This window comes from Hemicordylus capensis, chromosome 2, assembly GCF_027244095.1.
Source record: "Hemicordylus capensis ecotype Gifberg chromosome 2, rHemCap1.1.pri, whole genome shotgun sequence".
In the NCBI taxonomy this organism is placed as follows: domain Eukaryota; kingdom Metazoa; phylum Chordata; class Lepidosauria; order Squamata; family Cordylidae; genus Hemicordylus; species Hemicordylus capensis.
In genome coordinates this window covers 366,402,044-366,429,129 of record NC_069658.1, presented here as the reverse complement: position 1 = coordinate 366,429,129, position 27,086 = coordinate 366,402,044, and the positions used below count along the sequence as shown (strand labels likewise).

The 27,086-nt window shown below is 42.8% G+C and overlaps 1 protein-coding gene across 1 annotated transcript in view; it reads right to left on the bottom strand.

Annotated features, from left to right (window-relative positions):
* Positions 1-545: 545 nt before the first annotated feature.
* Positions 546-27,086, bottom strand: part of LOC128347843 (serine protease inhibitor Kazal-type 12-like) — a 43,830-nt gene continuing 17,289 nt past the window's right edge. Inside the window, exons 2-4 of the mRNA XM_053303029.1 lie at positions 4,294-4,313; positions 2,913-3,034; positions 546-712 (exon numbers count right to left, since the gene is read on the bottom strand). Coding sequence (XP_053159004.1) covers positions 649-712; positions 2,913-3,034; positions 4,294-4,313 — 206 coding nt within the window. The 3' untranslated portion in view covers positions 546-648. The remainder of the gene's footprint in view (positions 713-2,912; positions 3,035-4,293; positions 4,314-27,086) is intronic.

The window sequence follows — 27,086 nt, the reverse complement described above, 5'->3', positions numbered from 1 at the left end:
GGAAATAATGGGCTGTTTCGAGTCCCCATTTTTCCCTATGGGGAAAATGCAAAATTTTTAAAAACCTTCCCAAAAATTTTTTAAAAATTGCAGGAGTGCCAAATTGCTGGGTGCCTGCCACCCACCCCAGTTTTGTGCCCTTAGGTACTCTGCATAGGGAATAATGGGCTGGTTTGAGTCCCCATTATATCCTATGTAGAATCTTTTAGAACTGGTTCAAGTTGGGTTCAAATTTGAACCGAACCAAGGTGGCGGGGGGGGGAGCGGGTTGAGCAAAACCAAAACTAAAACCAAAACCAAACCTACCCACTCTGGTTTGAATTGGGTTCAAACTCAAACCAACAGGCCAAACCGGTTTTGTGCACATCCCTAATGGCTCACTCTCCTACCACTACTATTCTGCTCAGATTACAATGCAACTAATCCAACTGTGGGTATTATCCATATTACAGCATCCTTTTAAATTCAGACAGGAGTTGGGCTACATGCCACAGTTACCATGAGACTGCCACTGGAATGGGAATACAAAAAGGAAAGGCAACAAATGTGTTGACTTTAGTTTATTGAAGGAACAGGTTGGGCATTTTCAGTATTTGATATATGTAGTTCACTTGTATTAGTCAATGAAACCTGAAGTAAAGATTTCAGTCAGGAGGTTTTTTGGACAACACATTGCCCAAGGTGTTCATAACGAATTTTCCCACAAGATGCCCTGCAAGAGAAATCAGTGGAGAAACAAAGAGTTAAACACATAATTCTCCTTTACAAACTTTGGGAGAACAAATCATTCTTGAGCCCACTCCAACAAGATGCCTATTTTCTGTCAGATTGTAGCCCTTCAATATTCTATTACTTAAAAAAAACAAAAAAACAGTGAGGAACAAGAAACATATTACATCCTTTTGGTTCTCTGGGGATGAATTAGGAAGTCATTATGCATGCGTGATGCCAAATAGATACTGAGTTATGAAGAACATAATGAAGCGAATCACACAAGCAGCACTACCTAGGCTTAGGTAGCCCAAGCTTTTAACCTGGGCTTTTACCTGGGTTAAAGGTTGCAAGTGTGTCCTTTAACCCAGGATCGTGTGAATGCTCAGACAGCATGCATTACTTCTGGTAGGTTCATCCCTGCCTTCCCACCCACCCACCCTCCCTGGCACAGTCATGGACATGGGTACAATCTTAATACATTTTTTTTCATCAGAATGTATAATGAATTATTTCATCATCACCATTGAACAAGAACAGCTCCATAAACCTATAGCATAAATATTTGACATATCATTAGAGAATATGTGGCATTTTACACATGATTGATGCCAGATGCCGCCTTCAGCATCTGAGATTTGAATTACCACTAGGGTTTTTATTATCCACTTGAGACCCCAAAATGATCTCATCAGGAAAAAAAAGTAGCATCTATGAACGATGCTGTTTACTTATTGAGCTGTGTTTGTTTATTGATGCTGCATTTTAACAGTGTCCACATAGAATGTCACCTTTTTTGTCATGCTGAATTATATGGAAGGTTTCCAAGCATCCAGTTCAAACATGTCAGAAACATTTCTGAAAATGTATATTTGTCATGGGAATGTATTTATTATTAATTTATTTTATTGAAATCTATACAATCGATGAGTCTATAAAATCATGCATGGTGTGGAGAAAGTGGAGAGAGAGAAATTCTTCTCCCTCTCACATAACACTAGAACCAGGGGTCATCCCATGAAATTGATTGCCAGGAAATCTAGGACCAACAAATAGAAGTACCTTTTCACACAATACATAATCAACTTGTGGAATTCTCTGCCACAAGATGTGGTGACAGACAACAACCTGGATGGCTTTAAGAGGGGTTTGGACAACTTCATGGAGGAGAGGTCTATCATTGGCTACGAGTAGGAGGGCTATAGGCCACCTCCAGCTTCAAAGGCAGATGCCTCTGAGTACCAGTTGCAGGGGAGTAACAGCAGGAGAGAGGGCATGCCTTCAACTCCTGCCTGTGGCTTCCAGTGGCATCTGGTGGGCCACCGTGTGAAACAAGATGCTAGACTAGATGGGCCTTGGGCCTGATCTAGCCAGGCTGTTCTTATGTTTTTAATTTTTTCTTATATACCGCCTCCTCCAAAGACTCTATGAATGTTGTTTCTATTAAAATAATGGCTGGTGTGATGTGGGAAATAGAGTAACTTGTGAAGCCACTGCTGCTGTAGCACTGTTGTAGAGAAAGGATGGTAGCACTACTAACATTACCGTATTTCTCCCCACTACTGCAAATAGAGGAAAGTGCGGTGATGCTGCAAGTGAGGTAATTTCTACAGTGGCCCCACTGATTCTGTGTATGTATCAATGGCTCCACAAGTTGCTCCATGTACCTTAGACATGTCCCTCAGACCTACTACTTACTACAATCTCCATTTGTGTCTGCAATATTGCATAGGAACATAGGAAGCTGCCTTATACCAAGTCAGACCATAGGTCCATCTAGCTCAGTATTGCCTACACAGACTGGCAGTGGCTTCCCCAAGGTTGCAGGCAGGAATCTTTCTCAGCCTTATCTTGGAGATGCTAGAGAGAGAACTTGGAACCTTCTGCATGTATGAACAGAAGTAGATGCATGGAAGTAGATGCTCTTCTCAGAGCAGTTCCATCGCCTAAGGGGAATATCTTACAGTGCTCACACATGTAGTTTCCCATTCATATGCAACCAGAGCAGACCCTGCTTAGCAAAGGGGACAAGTCATGCTTGTTACCACAAGACCAGCTCTCTTGAACAATGCCACATTGTGGCATCATTCTCCAAAGCCAAAATTGCTCTGGGATATATACATGATCAGATGCTGATTTTCAAAGCCAAGATGGGACAGTTACAAAAAGTCAATTAATGGATGATTAACCCACAATCTCACCTCATTGCTTTGCCAAGGAGGCAAATATTCTTGTATGTTTTGCCATCTGAGCCACAAACAAACGACTCAGCTGGTGGACACACAAATGTATCTTCACTTGGATTTTTGTCACAAATCTTCTTCTGTACATTAAACAAGAGAAAAGATTAATCATGTCTAGTCATACACAATTGCCTCTATGGCTTATGTGAATAATTGATGTCTCAGTTACTCTCCCCCCACCCTGCCCCCAATCAAGTTTTCCTCAAGGGACAGAAGTGGAAGCTATGTGCCACCATCACATCTTAGTCATGACAAGGATCCAGTTCAGAGGACGCATCTCCTCGCAAATGCTCATCACCTGGGGGAGGGCTGTATGCATGCATATCTCCTCTCTTTCTGGCACATCACTCCTTTGCTTATAATTGCACACATTACACACTGTTTAAGATAGCAACAACAATTTGTGCTGATGACAGTTCAGATACCTGCACATGAGATTAGGTGACAACAGGAGAGCACGCTGGATGTGGGGAGACTCTTCTGCCATGTGATTAGGACACGCCAATTGATCTGTCATCCAAACCACCAATCCATGTTTTTACATTACATATGGTGTTAGAAGCAGGGGTGTAACTATAATAGGGCAAGGGGAGACAGTTGTCTGGGGGCCCACTGCCTTGCCCCCCCCGAGGTAAGTCACATGACTGACTGCCCCAGCTGTGCACCCCCCAGGGCTTCCTTCTGTTGTAGGAAACTTCTGTCAGTTTCCTCTGAAACTGATGTGAGTGTTAGACCTGGAGCTACCAGAACAGCATGTCTTTCTCTAGTACCATTAAATGACTTGCATCGTCCGCAATTTACAAAACCTTTAAAAAAATAATTTAGGATGATATTCTATTGTGGCACATAGGTTATATGTGCCACAATTTTACTATGCTTGTTGTTACCGCTATTCAGCCTCATTTAAGATTTCTTTACTTCATGAGCTGAGCTTCAGTGTGGGGGGGGTTTAAAATCTTGTCTCTGGGCCCACTCCAACCTTGCTACACCTCTGGTTAGAAGTAGCCATCACCACATGAAGAGGTGCTTTCCTAACATGCATTTGCCATGTATACTAACATAATGGACTGCTGGACACTTGAAATGCAAATATATTTTGGTCTGTGAATGTCTTGAAGAGATGAAATCAGTGATGAATCATTTGCAAAAACTAGCAAATAAAATCTTCACATTCTTTGAAATGTCTTTGAAAAAGTTTCAGTCAATTTGAAAGGTAAGAACTGAAGAAAATTATGCTGATTCATAAAAATTTCAAACATGAATGAACATATTGTGAATAACTACATATGGTTTTAACCACTTCAATTCAAATATGACAATAAATAAGAGAAACACTTACCTTTTTAGATTCCACAATACCTATAATTTAAAAAACAAACACTAACATGACATGAAGATAAATATCAGAGAGAAGTTAAATTTAAAAAGTTCCTCTGCTTTTTAAAAACAGAACTTGCACGATCAGGGTCCCAATACGCATTTTTCTAACATGATATCTTGGGATATAATTCTCCATTTTTGGAAGCTATTAATATTGTACTCTTTGGAGGCGTGTTTTTTTTTAATGCAGGAATGTCATGGATGGCAGGTCAGTTCTGATGATAAATTTCCTCCCAAAATCAGCCCACATGATTAAAAGTGAAGTTATGCCAAGAACATATATACGAATATGACAAATAGTTTCCCTGCACATACTGACATCCTCCTAGCATGTAGAGTGGCAGTCTGGATGACTCTGCCCCCTTGCAATATAGAAACATATTGGGAGGAAGTTAAGGCATGTAGGAAATATATGTGAAGTATGTGTGTTTGGCATGTTCCCCTTTTAAATCATGTGGACTGCTTCAAAGGAAGAAGAGTATAGCCTAAACTGGCCCAGTATTGAGGGTCCTTGCTCGTTCCAAGTGTAGGGAACATCTCATTAAGAATTGTCAAGACCACACAGTAAACATAAATAAATAGCTCCTCTAGAAAATCTACAGCTGAAGTTTGGAGAAAGATTCCTATCTTAGAGAAGTACCCATTGGTCAGAGTTAAAGGCCAGTGGGGAGTTGCACTCCCTGCCTCCCAGGGTATATTATAGCAAGTGGACAACCAACCTAGCTTCATACATCAGCCAGCAAAGGAGCAATTGCATGGAGTCTGCTTCCCACCTTCCTAGCCCACCTAACCCTAACCCAGCCAGAAATGAACTCTCTGTTCCTACTGCCAGTTGCTCAGGAATGGCAGAAGCAGGGGCGTATCTAGGGTAGGGCAGGCAGGGCACATGCCCCGGGAGCCACTTGAAGGGGGGCGCCATTTTTTAAAATTAATTTTTTTTTTTAAATGGCCACTGAAATGCCATGCCAGGCCTCAGAGAGGCCATTTGAGCATGCATGGTGGCCATTTTTTCCAGCGGCCATTTTTTTTAAAAAAACATATTTTTAAAAATGTCCACTGCACATGCTCAAATGGTTTCTATGAGGCCCTAGAGGCCAGCGAGGGGAGGGGGAACCTTTGAAGACCTCCCACGGCCTTTAGGAAGCCTCCTGAAGGGGCTACAGGTGATAGATAGATAGATAGATAGATAGATAGATAGATAGATAGATAGATAGATAGATCACTATACACATATTCAGAATGGCACTATGTACAGAGAATCAGGGCTTGTGAATACTGAGCTGAAGCTTATGAGCTAAGATTGTATTCATTTGCTCTTACTTTGCTTCTTGTGTTAAGTGAGTTAAATGTGATGTCTTAATGATATGGCTATTAATGGGGAGTTTGTCTTTGAATCAGTGTGAGATCCTTAGGATTAAGGCCCACTGGGAGTTTCTTGCTCTCTTTCTCTCATTTTAACTGTCTTTCTAAAATACTTGAATATATTCCAAGCAGTGACACAGTTTACTCTGCATATCTTTAAATTATTTTCAGAGTATCTGGGAATAGTCAAATTCTCCATTGATTTTTAAAACTTATGTAATAGTGATGCTACAATGCATAGTAGAGAATTAGACAGACACTTCTGTTTAGTTTTCCAAGTACACCTCCACATAGTATTTGGGTATTTCATGAGCCCCAGCATACTGAAATTTGTAGTTTTCCAGCATTTTTTGGTCTGGCTACATCCACTGCTAAATAGTTTTTGAAATATTAAAAGATTAAGGAGCTTGACTTGTATTTTTCAGCTGCTTTATGGTAAAGTTATCTGAAAGATGGGTGTCAGATGTTTGGACAGAGGGCACAATTTCAGTACATGCCCTAGGCGCTATTTTTCCTAGATACGCCTCTGGGCAGAAGCAATGGCCTCCTCCATTGGTCAAAGGGCTGCTAATCTCTGAGTGTGTGTAAGTGCGGGGCTTTGTTTATTTATTTTTTACTTATTACTTCTAACCACTGTAAGAAGGATACAGTGTATAATTAATTATACAGTGCTGTATAAACAGCAGGACACATATCCTTTGAATAATAAACGAACACAAATGATATTTTAATGGCCTATTTACTTATTTAAAATAGGTTTATTACCCTGACTTTACATTAGAAAAAAATACAAAAGACAGCTCGCAATCATAATCTCCAAAACATCTTTCCATAACCCAGACAAAGCTGCTGCATTTTGTGCCAATCTACACATTCCACATACTGGCTAACATTTATTATTCCCAGTGGGCTTATTCTTCTGTAACTTCATTTGCATACTCGTTGTGATTGCACAATTTGCTCAGTTGCACAGGCTGCATACTTTGCTGACGTACCCTTGCACGGTCTGTCAGTCTCCGTTGATAGCAGGCTGAAGTGATAGAATTCTCAGCTATACTGAGGACTGGCCTTAAGAAAACAGTGCCGTGGGTGAGGAGATCCTTTGGTTCTCCCCCCGCGATTAATTTATCAGTGTTTATCAACTCAGCACCTCTTTCAGATAGGTGCCCTGTGTGACTGCCCACTCCTAAGGCTAGCCCTGACTATACCACTATACCAATGAAGACTACAAGTGATGGGACATTTTTCTGATATTACTCCAAGTAAACCTCCATGTTATAAACTAGCATACTAGAGAGAAAGATGTAACATAGCCCTCCCCTGATGTGTCGCTTCACCCACCCCGTACCTGTAGTCTAGTGATATGTGTAAGGACCACCTGAGTAACACGTAGATCAGCTTCAGATGGGAAGCCCCACTGAACTTCATAGAACTTATTTCTAGGTGAATATGTTTACAATTGAGCATATAACTGGGGACCTCCATTCATAAAATCTAAAGAAATCTAGACAAACAAGTTTCTTTAGATTGCAGCCCATGAACTGCTGCTTCTCATCTCATCTCATCTCATCTCATCTCATCTCATCTCATCTCATCTCATCTCATCTCATCTCAGATATTGTACAAGTTGTATAATCAGAAGAAGGGCACTGTGTCCATCAGTCATTCACTTCTGTTTACCACAGCAATGCAGATCCTAATCAAAATACTGTACAAATAGATACGCAGCCTCGTAGCACACTAAATTCATTATGTTTTTAGCATGTTGCTTGGTACTGTAGAAGTCTGCCTGCTCAAAATTTATTTATTTACATATTTATTCATTCAATTTCTACACCGCCCTTCAAAAAATGGCTCAGGTTGGTTTACACAGAGAAATAATAAATAAATAAGATGGCTCCCTGTCCCCAAAGGGCTCACAATCTAAAAAGAAACATAAGACAGACACCAGTAACAGTCACTGGAGGTACTGTGCTGGGGGTGGAGAGGGCCAGTTACTCTCCCCCTGCTAAATAAAGAGAATCACCACATTAAAAGGTGCCTCTTTGCCAAGTTAGCAGGGATAGACCTCAAGAGGCTTGCTACACAAAATAAACCTCAAGGAGGTTTGCTACATATTTTCAGGAGCTGATTGGAGTTGCACCCATCAGATCTCCCTCAACCTCCACCCATTCAAATGTACCATTTGCACGAAGCCTATGTATATACCCAAATTCACATATGCTCCTGTATGCACAGTTTGGGATCCTCCATTTTCTAGAATTCCAGGACATGTTCAGGATCCTATATGCATTTGAGCGTATGCAGGTGCATGCTACACAAATGATACATTTGAACCCAAAAGGATGTTGGGCAGGGGCAGCAGGCACAATTCCAATCAGCCCCTTCGAGACACTTGTTTGTAACCAAATGAACATTTGAACAGGATTACTGATAAGCAGAAAGGGGAGAATCATCACCAAACAAGTTCAGCAGAGAGGCAGACATAGCTTGTGTTCTCTTCACCTCCATACTTCTTGTTGTATTCTATCTGGCAGACCTTTATCTGAAGCTTAATTAAACAAGCATAAGATTGCTTTGTGCATATAAGGAAGAAGCTATAAAGCACATACTGTATCATATTATTCAGGTAAGTAGATCTAGAAAATAATGAGAATTCACCCTTGGAAGAACTATATACTGGCAAGTGGTGATTCTGGCAAGCGGCTAGCACAGTGAGCTCTGATTCAAATCACAATTCAGCCACTGCTCTCTCAGGCTCCAACCACAAATTTTGAACATTCACTATAACATAGAAATATACACTGGCCGCCTTTGGATGTAACATGGAACCATGGGTCTGCTGGATCTGTGGTTCCATGCTCCCTCCCCCCATTCTCCCATCTGCATTTGGACGAAATGGAGAGCTCCCTCTCTGCAGTCTCAAGGAGGAACTGGCTGCCGGGGGCTTCCTTCTTTTATGAGGAAAGAATAGCAGCCAGAGCAAGGAGGGAGCTTCTTCCCGCAACACTACTTGTAGAAGGAGCAAACTGCGATGCCAGCATTCGGATGTAACTCTGGCACTGTCAAACCAGAGTTGAAGGCAGTGAAAACTAATGATAACTGAAGGTACAAATTGGTGTCCAGGAAGGAAAACAAGGGTCTATTTTTTCACTAAACTCCAGTTGCCTGCATTGAGACATACAGATTCCAAAAACCAGAAGTGAAGGGACCTCCAGTTTTGTACCTCCAGTAATGAGCCCCTGGTGGCGCAGTGGTAAAACTGCTGCCCTGTAACCAGAAGGTTACAAGTTCGATCCTGACCAGGGGCTCAAGGTTGACTCAGCCTTCCATCCTTCTGAGGTTGGTAAAATGAGTACCCAGAATGTTGGGGGCAGTATGCTACATCATTGTAAACTGCTTAGAGAGCTCCGGCTATAGAGCGGTATATAAATGTAAGTGCTATTGCTAGTGCTAGTGCTATTTTGTTACATGTAAATGCAGCCATTGTCTTATGCTATCGGTCAAAGACAACAGGTAGCTTTCCATAATAAAACAGGCCCTCACAGGGAAAGAACTACTTCTCTTTCAGAGAAAACCTCAAGGCATTTGGTCACCCAGATACATACCTGAGAAACAGCACATTGTCAGTGCAAGAAAGACAAAGATCGCTGTGAGCTTCATGGGCATGTAGATGGGCATGTAGATTCTCAGTTTGTGCCCTTCCCTTACCAAATCTCACAGATCGGCTAACCTTTGTGTATAGACAAAGCTTCCTTCTCTTTTTGGACCCGAAGTATGTTTGCATATATATATACAGACAGAGGCTCAGACTGGTGCCTCATATCATGAAATCTTTATGATGGAGTGGCAAGTACAGTGAATAGCTAGGAGGTTCTCCAAGAACAGGTTTCTCATGTACTCAAGAATGTTTCCAAAAAATCAGGATAAACATGAGTTTCAGTCTTGATTTTTTACACTGTGAAAGTGATTTACAAGACTTGGGGACAGAGGCGTATCAAGGGAAAATAGCGCCTAGGGCAAGCACTGAAATTGCGCCCCCCTGTCCAAGCATCTGACACCCATCTTTCAGAAAACTTTACCATAACATCAGCTGAAAAATACAAGTCAGGCTTGTTAATCTTTTAATATTTCAAAAACTATTTAGCAGTGGACTTAGCCAGACCAAAAAATGCTGGGAAACTACAAATTTCAGTATGCTGGGGCTCATGAAATACTCAAATACTATGTGGAGGTGTACTTGGAAAACTAAACAGAAGTGTCTGTCTAATTCTCTGCTATGCATTGTGGCATCGCCATTACATAAGTTTTAAAAATCAATGGAGAATTTGACTTTTTCCAGATACTCTGTAAATAATTAAAGGATATGCAGAGTAAACTGTGTCACTGCTTGGAATATATTCTAGTATTTCAGAAAGACAATTAAAATGAGAGAAAGAGAGCAAGAAACTCCCACTGGGCCTTAATATTAAGGATTTGACACTGATTCAAAGTCCCTGGGGGGGCTTCCTAAAGTCTGGGGGGGTTGCAAAGGTCCCCCCTCCCACCACTGGCCTCTAAGGCCTCGCAGGTACCATTTGAGCATACGCCGTGGCCATTTTTAAAAATAATCTTTTTTTTTAAAGGCCACTGAAAACAAAATGGCCATTGCTCATGCTCAAATGGCCTCTGCAATGCCTGGCATGACCTAGTGCCTCACAGAGGCCATTTGAGCATGCACAGTGGCCATTTTGTTTTTGGCAGACATTTTTTTAAAAATTTAATTTTACAAAATGGCGCCCCCCCCTTCAAGTGGTGCCCGGGGCACGTGCCCTGCCTGCCCTACCCTAGATACGCCCCTGCTTAAGCCTAGATCCGTGTTCAAGAACACGGGTCTTCACAGGTCTTATAGTGCTCCCAATATACCACAGATTACATGGACACACTATGACATAAACAGTCCCTTTCATCTTACAGTTAGCAAAAAATTTTAAGCTAACATGTTTCTTCAGACCCAGGTCCCAATATTCAGTGGTGGGAAGGCTGAATGAACAAGCTGCACAACTCCCACAGGGGTGGAAACCTTGTGCAGCCCTACTCACTGGTGGTCTTACTGTAAAATCTGAGTGAGTAAAAAAATTTCTTATACTCTTGGTTTTTCTAAAGGCCATTATAGGGTTTTTTTTTTTACAACCAGGGATAACAGAAACAAGATGCCAATGTCTATAGATAATCTGTTTAAATTTACACCAAGGTCCTTCGACAAACAAGATAAGCAGAGGATCCTTCTTCAAAAAGAATCATTTTTTATTCACAAGTTCAATACATGTATACCCAATGGGTTAAATGTTAATTGTGACTTCTCCTGTTTCCTTTAAATAATTAAATTACAAAGAAAGGGATATTAAAATCAGCACAGCTGGTCCAATATTCCCACTCATTGTATAATTGATTGATGGTTGGGGAGAATATTTAACTCTATGTTTAAACATCATTCATTAAGGAGCATAGCATGTCTGAGCAGGCACAGTGGTGAGATGTTGCTTTTAGTGACAAGGCTTTTCCAGATTTAAGGTTGGTGTGTTTGTATTTATTACATGTTTTCACCATGTATTTTGTGTGATTGAGGCTTCATTATTATGATCATTGGTGCACAGATTACCATACTTCTGATGAAGATACTTATGAAACAGACCACAACCTAGGAAGTCTGTCAAGATTCAAGTTCTACTTTCAAGAATTCTGTGCCTAGCCTTTCAGGCAAAGGTTTTTGTTCAGAGTGCAGCTCTTTGCATTCTTGAGGACTGTCTTTCAGCACAGCAGCACCATATATATCATCGTTTATGACCAGCATTCCAGTGACTGTTGCCAGTTCAACATTCTTTACTGTGTGGGGCTTGTTTAGCCCTTATCACTGTATTTATTTATTGTCATCATATGGGTGCCTGTGGGTATTTGTTATTATATGTTTAATTTGGTCACTACCTGCGTTGTGCCTCTGTCATCATTGCCTTTGTCCTTGTTCATGGGTTTTGTGATATAGTTCTTGCCTCTATTACCCACGTTCCCCCAGTTTTTTTCTTAAATTGTAAATCCAGCATAATATACATGACTGTGTTGTACAAAGTCTTGACAGCTGCTGCCAGTCTGGGGAGACAAACTGAGCTAGATGGACCAATGGTCTGACTTGGTATAGGGCAGCTTCCTATGTTCCTATGTACTGCATAATGGCATAGAAAGTAAGGTGGCAATCTTAATTTGTAACTTCCACACTTTTTGGAGCACTAGTTAAAATTGTGAGCACCTTAACTCAAAGGATTCTTAATAGGAACTAACTCATAGGAGCTGCCTTATACTGAGTCAGACCATTGGTCAGGGGTGTAACTACTATTAGGCAAGGGGAGGCAGCTGCCTGGGGGCCCCCACGCCTTGAGGGGCCCCCCAGAGACAAGTCACATGACTATATATTGTGAAGTGTGTGTGTATCAGCGAGGGGCCCATTTTAAAATTTTGTCTCTGGGCCCACTCCAGCCTTGTTACGCCCCTGCCATTGGTCCATCTAGTTCAGTATTGTCTACGCAGACTGGCAGCAGATTCTCCAAGGTTACAGGTAGGAGTCTCTCTCAAGCCTATCTGGAGATGCCAGGGAGGAAACTTGGAACCTTCTGCATGCAAGGAGGCAGGTGCTCTTCCCAGAGTGACCCATCCCCTAAGATGAATATCTCACAGCACTCACAAATGTAGTTTACCATTCAAATGCAAACCAGGGCAGACTCTGCTTAGCAAATTGGACAATTCCTGCTTGCTACCACAAGACCAGCTCTCCTCCCTTAAGCTCATCCTAAACTGAAGGGTTTTTGATATTTTAATAATAGAGTTAAGAATGAATGCAGGAGGAGTCACACAGAACAAAATTGATTAGATTCACTAGGTGCTAGACAGATCTCAGGATGCCTCCAGGGTCAAAGAAACTATGTTGGAATGTCCCCCCATTTCTATCAAATATAAACTCTGGCAGTTGTTCTGTCCTTAAACATACAGTAGCAGCCCTGATGCAGCAAAAGTGAACTATATGCAGAAACAGGTCTGCCATGTTTGGTCTTCATTAGGGATGGGCCTCTGAACTGGTTTGAACAACTGGCAGTTCAAAGGCGGGGGGCATACCTTTAAGGGTGGGGGAGGGTGCCCTTACCACTCCCGCAATGTTCTCCCACTGATGCTCCATTTAAAAAGTCTCTGTCACGGCAGCAGAGTACCTCCCTGCCACCAGGGTGTCCTCCTCGACTGGAAGTAAAAGGAAGTACCTGGTGCGTGTGATGTGCCCAAGCAAGCGTGACATACGTGTGTATGTGCTGGGTACTTCCTTTTACTTTCGGCCGAGGAGGACACTGGGGCAGCAGGGGCCACCCTGGCAGAGACTTTTAAAATGGAGCACTGGCAGTGGAAACATGGCGGGAGGGGTAAGGCCACCCTCCCCCCACCCTTAAAGGTATGCCCCCCCACCTTCAAACCACCACCCCACCGGTTCCATGCACATCCCTAGTCCTCAGTGGTCCGAGCATGTGCTAATGTGTCCCACACAACAACCAGGTGCTTGATACATGTATTTGGGGGGGGGCTCATTCCAGGTAATCTTAGCTCACTCCTGCCAATAGGTGAGACTGACCACCATCTTTTAGGCAAGGACACACTTGCATGTGCAGTGGCCATGGAATATACAACTTGCCCTCTCTAAATCAGTTGTTGTGAATCAATATACTATTGTGTTTGCCATATGTTTTGCAAAAGAAATTTCTAGGAACTGGTTTTCCAGGCTAACAAATTATTTGATCTCCACTTTCCACACACCTACCCACCCCGCTCCTTCATAACTATCTTTCTCATTGCTCTCTCTCACAAACTAGATCATCCGGATTATCGAGTTTCTTCCACATTGTTTCAGTTTATATTCATAACAGGGTTCAGATTGTTATCTTTATGGAATTATGGAGCAATAACCAGTATGTTTCTGAGACAGATTTTCTTTGAGTTCTAAACAATGATCAGATAGCACCAACATTGCATTCAGGGCATCTTTCACCATGCAGGGCATGCATGGTGAAAAGTGTTCTTTCAGGAGTTTTCAGGGAGTCATTTGTATTATTTCTCTGTAGAGTTGTTCCTGGAGCAGCCCCCATTTTGGATCGAAGCATTCAGTTTGGACACGCGTGAGAGTCATGTAGGGCAGAAACTTGTGTCTTGAAGTTACTAGTTAGGGAAAGGCAGGAACTGCACTCCTAGCTTCATACTGTAATAGAGAATTGCTGACCAGGCAAGCAAAGATCCTAGGATACAGAGGAGTATGAATGAACCATTCTGACCCCAGTCTAATGCAATCAGAACTCCTCCATGCCACTGAGTGAACTGGCATACCCAGAGCCCCATCTGCATTGCTTCCTTACCAGGTTGACCTGCCTCACCATTCATTCCACACAGACCATCACCTAAATTATTAGCATGCCTACCCTCAGTCCTTTGTCAGGCAGGAAGCCCCTATTCAGAAGCATCCCCTGCATTTGTGTGGTCTGTTTTAATGCCTACAGTTATCCTGAGCTCTTGAGTTTTGTGTGCTTAGAGGTGTTCTGAGTGTAGATTCTCTGGTAGCATATGAGAGTGGATTCATGGTTTTTCATTAAAAAGCTCATTTGCTACCAGAGAATCTAAACTCAACACCTCAGAAACAACAAAGCCCAGTACCCCAATGGGTTAGCAATCCAGGGTGCTGGATGGCACCCTCTGTGCACTACACCACCACTCACTCAGCACCACACCAGTGCCCCCCAAGTGCAGTTATGGGGCTGCTGAAACCACCATTATTCCCTCTACAGGGAAAGCTTAAAGACACTCAAACTTCCCCAAATCACAAAAAATCAGCCTTTTGCCCTATTCTTTTGGAACCTGGGTTGTGGCAGGCACCCCTTGGGGCACTTCCACCCAACCCACTGTTCTGCCCCAGCAGACCCCTTTCTTCCCCAATTCTGCCACAGAGGGCATCACCAGGCAGCTCACACATCGACAACAACAACAGCAGAGCTTTGCGAAGAGCCAGGTTTCCGAAGCAGGCATCATATGTGCAGCAGACTAGTAGACAACAGCAGCATCAAGTGCGCCCTGCCCTCCCTTCCCCACCCAAGTATTTGTCATCCACAGACAGGGACTGAGACTTCCAGAACATGTGATGCGGGTGAAGCAGGGAATGGCAAGGCTACAAAACAACATACTCCCACATAAACAAGTTGAAAGAGTGAAACTGATGAACAAAAGCACTCAATTTTTTGGTGCCGTTATTTGGGCATTGTGCGGCAGTTCGGATCCTGTGGCACCCCAACGCAGCAACACCATCCATTTGTGGATTCAATAAATATTTCAATAAAAACTCTGATGATGCAACAACTCACTAAATGACCCAATCCTCATTATTGGAGACCAGGGAGACCCGAGTTCAAATCCCCATTCAGCCATGAAACTACCTAGGTGACTCTGGACCAGTCACTTCTCTCTCAGCCTAACCTACTTCACAGGGTTGCTGTGAAAGAGAAACTCAAGTATGTAGTACACTGCCCTGGGCTCCTTGGAGGAAGAGCGGGATATAAATGTAGTAGTAGTAATAATAATAATAATAAGCCCCCAGTGAGGCACTACCTTGGCGTGGTTGTGCGGCTTGTGTGCTCTGAGGAAGGTGAAAGCTATGCCAGAGGTCCAACCATACTGGACAGGTCTCACCAAAGGAGCCAGAGAGTGCCTCTCCCATCAACAATATGGTGCGACGTAACTTTAATAAATCTATACCGGATCGGTCGTCGCCCGGGTCAACAAGGACCGCGCCAGGTGCTATAGTCCTTGGACATCTGGTGGCAAGTGGGCAGCAGGACTCAGGATCTTCAGTTGAGCAACCAGGGCTGGAGACTGCAAGGTTACTGGAAGAAACGTTGCTTAACCGGAAAAAATATACGAAAAATGCCAACAAGGAAATAATGATCTGCTATTAAAAGTCTAGTCCAACTAGAAGAGGTTATTTTTAAATAATGTACCAAATTTGGAAAGAGAAGCATCCACATACAGAAATAACAGAACAAAGGCTAGCAGACCAGAGAAGATTCATAATAAGAAATAAAGTATTCACAGAAGTTGAGCTGGAAGAACTGCAAAGAGCAACACAGGCTCAAGATATGGAAGAAGAATTACCACCAACTGAAGCAGTTGCTCAGGTGCAGGTGGAGGAGGTGTTGGAAATAGAGGATGCCTCTGTTGCTGAACTGTTTCAAAATCAAAACCAGGCCACCACCCCTTTGCCTTCACCTCAAAAACCCAAATGCCGTTTAACAGAAAAGCAAAAAATAACTGAGCACATGAACCAAACAACCACCAGGGTTCGACTTCCAGCTCTAAAAACAGTTGCCAAAAAACAACTTGCTCAGGCATTAAAAGATGTAAATGCCGCACTTGCAGAAATAATAACCAGTAATTTGCAAGAAACAAACCAACTGATGTACAGTGCAGCAACAATAACAACACAAGAGCTCGGATATAAGTTCAGTGGACCTGTAAAAAAAGAAAGTAGTACATCACTTAAATGGAAGATTAGATTAGAAAATAAAATCTCCAGGCTTAGATCAGATGCTAGTAAATTGAAAGACATGAAAGACAAGAAGCTGAAGAATGAAAACACCAAACAGTATCTGATCCAAAAATACCACCTAGATTCAAGGAAAATTAGAGAAGTCCTGGAAATAATAAAGCAGCAAATAACAGCAGTGTCAAAGAAGATTAGCAGATACGAAGCCAGAATTACACAACACAGGCAGAATCTCCAATTCCGGTCAAATCAGAGATGAACCTACTACCTGAACCACACTTCTGCCCCCAAAGCTCTCTTTCTACCCCAAATCCACCCCAAATAACATCAACAGAAGAGCTTTGGAAAAAATCAGGCAGATTTCCAAAGGTCATGCACATCCACATCCCCCCTGCCCGAAATGCAATTGATCTACACACAACAGTATGAAACAACAACAATGAAATGCACACTGCCCCACTGGCCAATGAGGGTAAATGCACACTGCCCCACTAGCCAATGAGGGTAAAATTTACCCTTAAATTTGCTTAAAAGGAATAAGGAGGCAATTGCCAGCAGATCAGCCCATTCTTTCATTGGCAGTTCTGTGGGCTGGAAGGGCTGGAAATTCAACCAGATGTCAAAACTCAAAATGGAGACTGAAGGAGAAAGACTTTTTGCGATTGGAAAATGGAGTTCCAAAACAGCCGAAACAACAAAACATTTTGTATCCGAAACAGGGACATTTTGTTTTGGCTACAAAATTTTCTGTTTTGAGCATTGAGTGTTTTGTTTTGGCTACAAAACAGCCAAAATGGCCTGTTTTGTGCACAACATGTTTTGTATCCGAAACTAAACGCACATCCCTACTAAACTGCAACTAGTTTCCTTTCCAATGCAAATCTGAAGTTTAAAAATCTGTCAATCAGGATGTCTTCCTGTATCATGTTATCTCTCAAACCCTCACCCTCCCCATATTCCACTTTTATACTTCCCAGTGTGTTAATAGCAAGTGTATGCTTTTTGCTTTAACCAAGCATAAAAGCTTGTGCCTCCCATATACCTTGAAAGAGACTTGCAGTGTCCTTGCCACAGGCATTTTGTTTTGGCAAGGGTTTAAATATTTTAAATGAAAACAGAACAGGGCATGTGGAATCTTAATCATTACACATAAGATAATAAAGAGGAAGAAAAGGGGGGGGGGCAAAGTTGTAAGAAGTCTCTCCTCCAGGCACTCCCAGAAGCCCCCCAGACAGAAAGGGGGTTTGAGGAAAGAAGAATGGGTTGGGTGGTAGTGCCCCAATGGGTGCCTGCCACCACCCATATTTCAAATAAATTGGGCAAAGGGGTGATTTTTAAAGAATTCATGAAGTTTGTGCGTCTTTAAGCTTTCCCCCATAGGGAATAATGGGGGTTTCAGCAGCCCCATAACTCCACTTGGAGGCACCGGGGTGTCCCAGAGCAAGTGGTAGTGTAGTGCACATAGGGTGCCAACCACCCCCATACCCACAAGCCCATGGGGTACTGGGTTTTTTTGTTTCTGAGGTATTCTGAGAGTAGATTCTCTGGTAGCAAATGAGAGAGGATTCATGGTTTGTCATTGAAAAACAAAGCATTGTCTTGTCATTTGGGCAGTCTTTGGCCCATTCCATGCCTATCCTCCATTGTGGTGGCCATTTTGGAGGCCACCATGCATGCCCAATTGGCATCTCTGCATTACCAAGTCATGACCCAGCCATGCAAAGGCCCATTGAATATGTGTGGTGGTCTGCAAAATGGCTGCCACAATGGATAACCAACCCAGAATGGGCCAAAGACTGCCGAAACTGGGTGATTTGGGGCAGGAGGCCATCAGGGGAGTGGGGATACTTTGGAGACCACCACCCCCCTGCGTGGCCACAGCAGCACCCTCTGGAGGGGGTAAGTTAATTTAATTTTTTTTTAAAAAAAAAATTGAGATGCCCCCCTAACTGAACCGGGGTGGGGTGGGGTTGAGGGGGTGTGAAACTGAACTGTCCTGGTCTGGTTCAAGTCTGGTTCAGACTCAAACCGAACTGGGCCAACTGGTTATGTGCACACCTATAGTAAGAGCACCTCTGGCCATAAGCAGTTTAAGAGATCACAGTGATTTGGTGTCGTTCACTATCAAAATCTATCTGTAATCCCTACTAACTGGGCAAAGAGGCACCTTTACATAGTAGATATCTTATATTTAACAAGTGTTGGGAGTAACTGTTGCTATTCAGCCCAGCATAATATCCCTTCAGTGACTGCTGGTGGTGTGTTTCTTGTGTTTCCTTTTAGATCATGATCTCCTTTGGGCCAGAGAACCATTGTTAAATTCTTGTTCGTATCTAAACTGCTTTAAGAAATTTATGTTGAAAAGCAGAATAATGACAATTTCATCATCATCATCATCATCACTGTATTATTATTCGTTGGGTTATGATATTTTTGAACTATTGTAAGATTGGAAATGACTTCTTAAAATGCTTAGCTTTATCTGAATTATTCCCAATTAGTTCAAGAATAGGATCCTGGCCTCCAAGTTTTAAAAGGCTTAAATGCAAGCAATTGGTAGGGGGGAAATGCATGGATTATGAAGGAAATTCCCCATAAAGATTCTGTAATAAGGGGCTTGAGTCAAATGGGAGAAAGACAACTATCCAGAAACATATACTGGATTTTGACAGAATTTTGCATGGTCTTTGATGAGATGTGAAGAAATCTATGGGGTCCCCAGTTGCAGGGAATAGAAGCATTGGAGATTGCTGTCATTTACAGACTGCTGTTATGAAATCATGATGAAAATTCTCAGAAACCTTTCAAAGTGAGTGTGGTCAGTTGCTTAAAAAATGCCCAGAGGGCAGGCTAATTCACTTGCAGGTATGCTTGATGTGAAAAAGATAAAGGGGCATAGGTTACATAACATATGCAATTAGTATTTCACTTCTCACTGGGAGGGACATTCCCTTAAATAAACCCATTTTTAGTTTCTGACGTGAAAGATGGCCTTTGGAGATAGTCACCATGATGAAGGATGTACCATCAGCATATATATATAAGCCACAACTACATGGAGATTCATGGTTCCACACTCTAAGGTTAGCACCATCAGATCTGAATGTGCATTGTCACCATGAAGACAATACATGTATTCATACTTGCAAACATTCTGGTGCTTTCCTGCTGCTTCTCAGGTAAGTGGTTTCCTTGGGTGAGTGGCCTGATGATGGCTCCTTTCAAACCCTTTCTGTATTAGATGAGATCAAAGATATGGTACTCATCAGATAAATTCTAGACTACCTTTGAAGAAAGATGCAATATCATAAAGATTTTAAGAGCACACGTATTCTGTGTGCAGTTCTGGGGAGGAATGAGGCCACTGCATGCATTAATGAGAGACATGCATAGGTCTCTCCAATTGCCACTATTGGCTGAATACATTCAGCCAATGTATGTGGCTCTGCCATATTGGCAGGGCCATGAGCAGGTCATGAGCTGTTTAGCTGAGCCCAGTTTGCACAACAGGAAGAGACTGTTGAGGAAGAGACTGCATTCTGAAAGATGCAGCTGAGGATGTTACTCAATAGTTATGACTCAGAAATATTTCTGATTTATTTTACCCCTGCTAACTGGACAAAGAGGCATCTTTTAAAGTGCTAGCTCTTATAATATTTAGCAGAAAGATAAACCCTGTTCAGTCATTCACAGAACACCCACTGGACATACTTACAGGTAGTGTTCCCAACAGTCCCATATTATACAGGAAGTCCCATATCTGAGGCAGAAATCTTTTGTCCAAAAGGGATGCTGTTTTCCCTGTATTATTGGCAGAGCCTGGGGCTCTCCCTCATCCCTCAGTTTGTTTGCATTGAGCCCTTTGAAGTCTTGGTGAAGTCCATATTATAATGTAAAAGAAACAGCAAAGTTCACAAAAGAAGCCCCATTTGCTCTGCAAATGTGCAGGAGTAATTGCCTGGTTTTATTTACATCTTGCAGGTTGCTAATTGTTTACTTATCAAATGTAAATAGACCTACAGACTCCTGCTAACAGACTCACCACTTCTGGCAGATAAAAAAGCCTTTCAGTGAGGCTTTCTGTGGAGAAGGTGTGGGGATGTTGTGTGTGTGTGTGTGTGTGTGTGTGTGTACCTGGAGGATTCTCTTAATTTTTCACCGGACACTTGCTCTATGTCTATATGGGATGGTCTGTGTGAACAAGAAGCTTTGTGAAATCATGGGGCTTGTTTTGTTGTTGTTTTTACAAATGTATTGCTACTCAGGCTTCTAGGATGACCTCACCCACAGATGACTCCGCCCCAAGACACACACACATCTCAGTTTGTGTCTCGTATTCAGGCAATGGAATGCTGGCAACTCTACTTACAGGGCTTGTAATGGGTCGGATGTCCTGCCCCCTGCCCATCACTCATCTTTCCATCCCCACTCTTCAGGCTTCCTGCAGTGTTCCTCTGAAAAGACAGGTACTTTATGGGTGATTGTGTGCCTTTCCATGATTGGGAGACCAAGAGCCCCAGTCTCCCAACCACAAAAAAGTGTGCCATTTCTTACAGCATCTGTCTCTTCAGATGAATACTGCAGTGAGCGTGACGAGTGGGGCCAGAAGGATGAGTGATTCCTCCCCACCCCTTTCAAGTCCTGTAAATATGATCAGCAGGGATTTTGTGAATGCCTGAACTGGACTATAGTGGCTGTCCCTATGTAGCCTGGCATAGTGAGCCTCCCAGTGGCTCTTGCTGGTGTCTCCTTTGTGTTTCTATTTAGGTTGTGAGCCCTCTGGACAGGGAACCATCTTCTCATTCCTTTTGCTGTGTAAACTACTATTGCTGCTGCTGCTGCTAATTATATACTTTTTCCCAACAGAAGTTCTAAAAGTGGTTTACACAGAAAGATAAAGCAAATAAATAAGGTGGTTCTCTGTCCTCAAATCTAAAACCATACATATAAGTTATTCTTACAAGCAGCCCTACCCAGATTTGCACAGCCCTGCCAGGGTTGGGCTGCTCATGTGAAGCACCAGGGTTGGGCCTGATCCAGGTACTCTTCACTGGGGTAACCTGGGTTTTTGAGTTGGGCTTATACTGAGGTAAATGGGTGCAAACACACCCTTCAACCCTAGTCCCCAGTTGTATGAACTCTCAAGCTGCCTGGAGCCCGAGCATTCATAGAGTCAGGCAGCTAGAGAATCTGGCAACAGGAGGGGTGAAGCTATAATAGGGTGGATGGATTCAAAGAATCTGAGCCACCTAGCTCCTGGGGGGGGGCACATGAAATGCCCCTCCTCCCAAACTCCAGCCAGTCCCCATTTCCCAGCTGTGTTCACTGCAAATAAATGTGCACCCAGCAATGAACATGACTAGGAAATGAGGGTTTGCACAGCCCTTCCGGGGCTCTGACAATACCCCCTTGTGTGTGACATCATGTGAAAGGGTGTGTGGCCAGAGCCCCAGAGGAACATAGGAAGCTGCCATATACTGAGTCAGACCATCGGTCTATCTAGCTCAGTATTGTCTAGACAGACTGGCAGCAGCTTCTCCAAGGTTGCAGGCAGGAATCTCACTCAGCCCTATCTTGGAGAAGCCAGGGAGGGAACTTGAAACCTTCTGCTCTTCCCAGAGCAGCGGATCCATCCCCTGAGGGGAATCTCTTCCAGTGCTCACACATCAAGTCTCCCATTCATATGCAACCAGGGTGGGCCCTGCTTAGCTAAGGGGACAAGTCATGCTTGCTACCACAAGACCAGCTCTCCTCACACAAGCTCTCTGGAGCTCATTCCCAGCAAGTGATTGTTTGAGCGAGGAGAGCTGGTCTTGTGAGGGAGAGAAAGGATAATAGACCTACCCAGCAAGCAAGTGTCAGCTGGGAATGAACTCTGGAGGTCTTGCACAGGTCCTCAAGGGCTCTGGCCATGCCCCCTTGTGCACAATGTCACATGCAAGGAGTGTTGCTGGCATAAGCGCCCCTCCCTAAAAGTAGCAGGGACACCAAGGTTGGGGGCAAACACAGGCCCCCATTCCCCAGCTACACCACTGGGCAGCAAGGAAATCAGCCAATGCACTGTTCTCCTCACATGGTGCATTGTAGGATTTCTGGAGGCCAGGCTTCATTTTCCCGGCCGCCAGATGGCCGTGCTGATTATTGCAGCATGGCTCCTGTGGGTGCATAAGCGACACAGCCAAAGTCAAGTCTGGATCATTGGGGGAGGGAGGGAGGACCAATCCTGCCTTCCCCTGCCCTCCCCAGCCCCACCAACACCAGTCATATGAACAACTTTATATGGTAGACACAAGCAACAGCCACTGGAGGGATGCTGTACTGTGGTTAAATACGGCCAGTTAATCTCTCCCTACTAAATATATGAGAATCACCACTTTAGAAGGTACCTCTTTGCTCATTTAGCAGCTGAAGGGGACAGCTTTAAGTAAGCTTAAGTTTAAACTACTTTAAGTAAATTAGAGTATGTAAACTTCTTCTTCTTTTTTGGTTGAAAAACGGTATATACATTTCCCATTAAGATCCATGTGTGTGAGAGAGAGAGGGGTGGGAGGGGAGAGTGCTGTGTGTGTAAGAGAAATTTTGGTTTCTAAGCATAAACTTAGCTTGTACCTCTCCCCCATTAAAACTGAATTACAGTACCTGAGGTCCTTCTAAGAAACCTTTTGAACACCTAAAGTAAATAAATAGTTCAAAATATTTCAAACTATTGAAAATAGGCTTTAGAAAACAATCGAGTATTTTAACTTTTGAATTTATGGACTTGTCTTCATTGAGCTGATACCTGTAACTAATATAAATTTAATATGAATGAATACTATATTTCCATTTCAGATGCTACCAGTAAAGGGACACTTGAGGTTAGTACCTTCACTTATTAATCAGCCTTCACTTATTAATGTTTACTCTTGCTCAAAGCTTGGCTATGGCAAAACCATTGCCATATTTCTGCAAGGGGTTTCTGTTCGCATTTCCCCAGCTAGATGAGCCAATGCAGGCACACATTGGGCAGCAGCCCTAATCAGATTACTGATCACAACATCACAGGGAGACGAAAAGAGATGAGGAGAGAGCTGGAGTCAAGCTCCTTGCTTCTCTGAGCAAATTATTTGTGTCTGTCAAGAATAGCTGACACTGCCATGGAATAAAAGCTCATCAGAAACCCCTTGAACGTTGCTATTATCTTTGACTCCAGATTCTGAAGTGGTGGGCTCCACCACTAAGCATTTAAAGAGTCCCCCACCCATCTTACAGAACTTCCCATGACAAACCTAATAACCCATATCACCGTCCCAAAATGTATTTCCTCCCCACCCCACCAAACAAAGTGAGGAGTTACTCCTTGAGCTTTCCCTCTGTCTGCATCCCTCAGCCTTCCAGCAGCAACTATGCAAGGAAGCAGGGAGTGGGGGCTGGCAGGGTGGTCAACAGCTCCAGAGCTAGTTGTCTTGACTCTGGTCCTGCTGTACCATGACCCATCCACACTCTGAATCCCTCTTAGCTCATTGTTTCCCTTAACCACATTGGCCCTAATCCAACTGTGTGCCAGGAATCAGCATCATTAGGCAGCGATTCAGGCCCAGGCATCCTGGGAAGGCACCCTGCCAACCCTGACCTCTGGCTAGGGCTGCTCTCACCTTGCTCATTTGTCTAGTGATCCAGGTGAGAAAGCGGGGGGGGGGGGCAAGGAGCACCAGCATCAGTACCACCAGCCCAGAGTGGCACCTGCCTTCTTGTTGTCATTCCCTTGGCCACTCAAGGAGGTAGCCAGCTGGCTAGAGCAGCCACCGCCTGCTTCCTCCCCTGTTCTCTGCCTTTGGGCCACAGTAGAAGTAATAGCAGCTGCTGCACCTGGCCACTGCAGCCTCTCTGCTTGCTTTCTTCCCTTGCTGATATTCTGGACAAGCAAGTTGAGTTGAGAAGAAAAAAGCAGACAGCCTACCAGGTGGCAGGGGGCCCACACAGAGCAGTTCCAGGTGACCTGTACATCCTGGCTTGCCCCTCAAACCTGCATACATTCAGCAACCCCCTCTTTTGTGTGCTTTACTCTCCCATTGAAATCAATAGGCTTGAAAAGCAGGACTAGCCAATTCTGTTATTCTGTATACAGTATTCTGTCAGTCATCTTAAAACTGTCCTTAATGATGATTACAGAACAAATATGAGTATACCAGGGGTTTTTCCACACAGCAGAGTTTACTGTGGCTTAGTGCAAGATTTTACTGAGAGTTTGAATTTGCCCTAAAAATGATGCAAAAAGTGGATTTTACCCTGGATATAAATTGAGCTACACTCTTAACGCACAATGAAAATCTCAAATCGTGTATTAAATGCTCCCTGGGATAGCTCATGGGGACTTCAGGGTAAATTTGGCCAATATGTGAACTCACACCCTCCATTCCAGAGGAGATGTGATCTAAGAGCCCTTTGTGAAAAATTCCCAGGTCAATGAAAGGCAAACCTTTTATCTGCACTGAGGATTTGAAACCTGTCTGTGGCACTACTGGGGTGACACATTCCAAGTGCTTGCTTTGCACAGAAGCACAGAGTCAGTAAAAGTGAAAGCACTTTGAATGTTTCTATTTTTGTGGTTAGAAAGATGTTCTCACTTTCTCTTCTAGACATTAAGGGATTAAAAGGTATGAGTCATTTTAATCCCTTTTAAATGGTCTTCCTGTTCCTGCAATGGGGAAGAAGACAACATAATATAAAATCAAAGGAATGACCTGTTTCCTCCACATGGGGGTGGAATGATGGTCCAAGGAGGGACTTCAGAGTCAGAACATTTTGCAAAGTTCTGCCTTGAAACAGGCCAGATTTCACCATTTTTAGCCATGTTTTAATTCCCCCCCGAAAAGTTCACCATAGATCAGAGGAGTGACTCATAGCTTGAAACAACAACAATAAGACAGAGTCCTGCTATGTGGACTTCATGTGTGCCAGATTTCATAACTATATGCCCATACATTCTGGAAATATAAAAAGGGGACAGAGGGGCATGCTGTTACCTCTTTTCATGAAGGCAAAGGGCAGATTCCTCCACACGCTGTTGAAATGATGATCCAAGGAGGGTATCCAGTTTCAAAAGTGTTTGTAAAGTTCTGGTTTGAAACAAACCAGATTACACAACTTTTAGCCATTTTAAACAAAAAATTCAAAAATTCAAAAAAAATCAGGGAATCTACCAATTCTCTTAAAATTCACTAATGGGGCTCAGGCCTCCTTCCCCATGTATGAAGCAAGTTTTAAGGCTCTAGCATCAAGTAGTGATATTTGGTGATTCCCCCCACCCCCAATTTTCCCCTTGACTGCTTTGGGGGAAAATCTGGATTTAAGTCAGAATTCAGATTTGAATTTTGAATCTGATTCAATATCTGATTTGCTAGAGCCCATAAAATCTGAATCTGAAATTGTCTAAGTTGGATCAAGTTAAATCTGAATCAGAATTTGGTCAATGTACACAGGCGTATTATTTATCAATGTGAAGCAATATGTAATTTCTTGAGCAGAATGAACACAGTAAGTTCCTCAAATTAGAAAAAGGCAAAATTTTTGCTTTTATGGCTGATTACATGCCTGTCTGTGGCACTAGCGATGTGGCATAATCTAAAAAAATGCATACTGTCTTAAAGTGGTTTAGATAAAAAAATAATAGTAAGGAAAATATGTCCCCTTGTTCCCAAAGGCTCATAAACTGCACCCCGCACACACATGGACCCCCCCCCCCCAGTAAATACAGATATCAGAAATAACCACGCATGAGTTACTGTGTGGGATTTGAATAGCGCCATTTGAATGCAGGCGGGCAAATCTATGTTCTAAGGTTCTTTAATACTAATTAATTTAAGAGGATAAATCCTTTGGATGTCAACATGTAATATATTGGTACACACTTCTTTCCCACAGAGTTATTCATAATAAATTAAATAGTTCAAGTATTGCAAAAAATTTCAAAAACTGTTCCTACAGTATTTGAAGATGGCTTCGGAATTCTGCACCTGGGAGGCATGGAGATACATACATCCCATCGAGAGAGGTTTTATTTTCTATTCTGCACCACCCAGAACATGCACTAGGACTGATTTGTTTTTGATATCAGAAGAACTGGCATCTAGAATGCTGAAAGCAAATATAGCCCCTAAGAGACGCGCAGGTCATCATCCAATACTCATAACTTTTGTTCGGGGCAAAAGAAGGGAGAGACAATGGAGACTGAATAATATCTTATTACATGGTTTAGGTTTTTGTACAAAGTGTGAAGATGAATTAATATCTTTTAAAAGAATGGATGGAGTTAATTATTGCTCCCAATCTATTATCTGGGAAGTGAGCAAAGCTTATATGAGAGGACAAATTATTTCGTATTTATTGTTCTTAAATAAAAAAAGGAGGAAAAGATAGACACATTGACAGAAGAATTAGGAAAAATGTAAATGTAAAACAAAGAGAACCCTACTGCAGCAAATACATATAAAAATAATAAGGATTAATTGTAAAATTGACCTTAAAGTCTCATGAGGTTTATACATCTTCATGAATATATTTCTTGCAAAGAATTGGATATTTTGGGAAACTGTTATACCATTTCAGATGATAACAGCCACGCCCATGTGATCAGGAAGGGAATGTGCTGAGACACAAAAATTAAATATCATGTGGGAGTGGAAATTATATAACACCTTCAGAGATGTATTTCCTCAAAAGAAATGAATATTTGGGAAAACCTCCTCTACTTTCCCCCCACAGGATAAGTGCAGTAGGTATCCAGTGCCACCAGAGGGCCAGCTTCCGGCATGCAC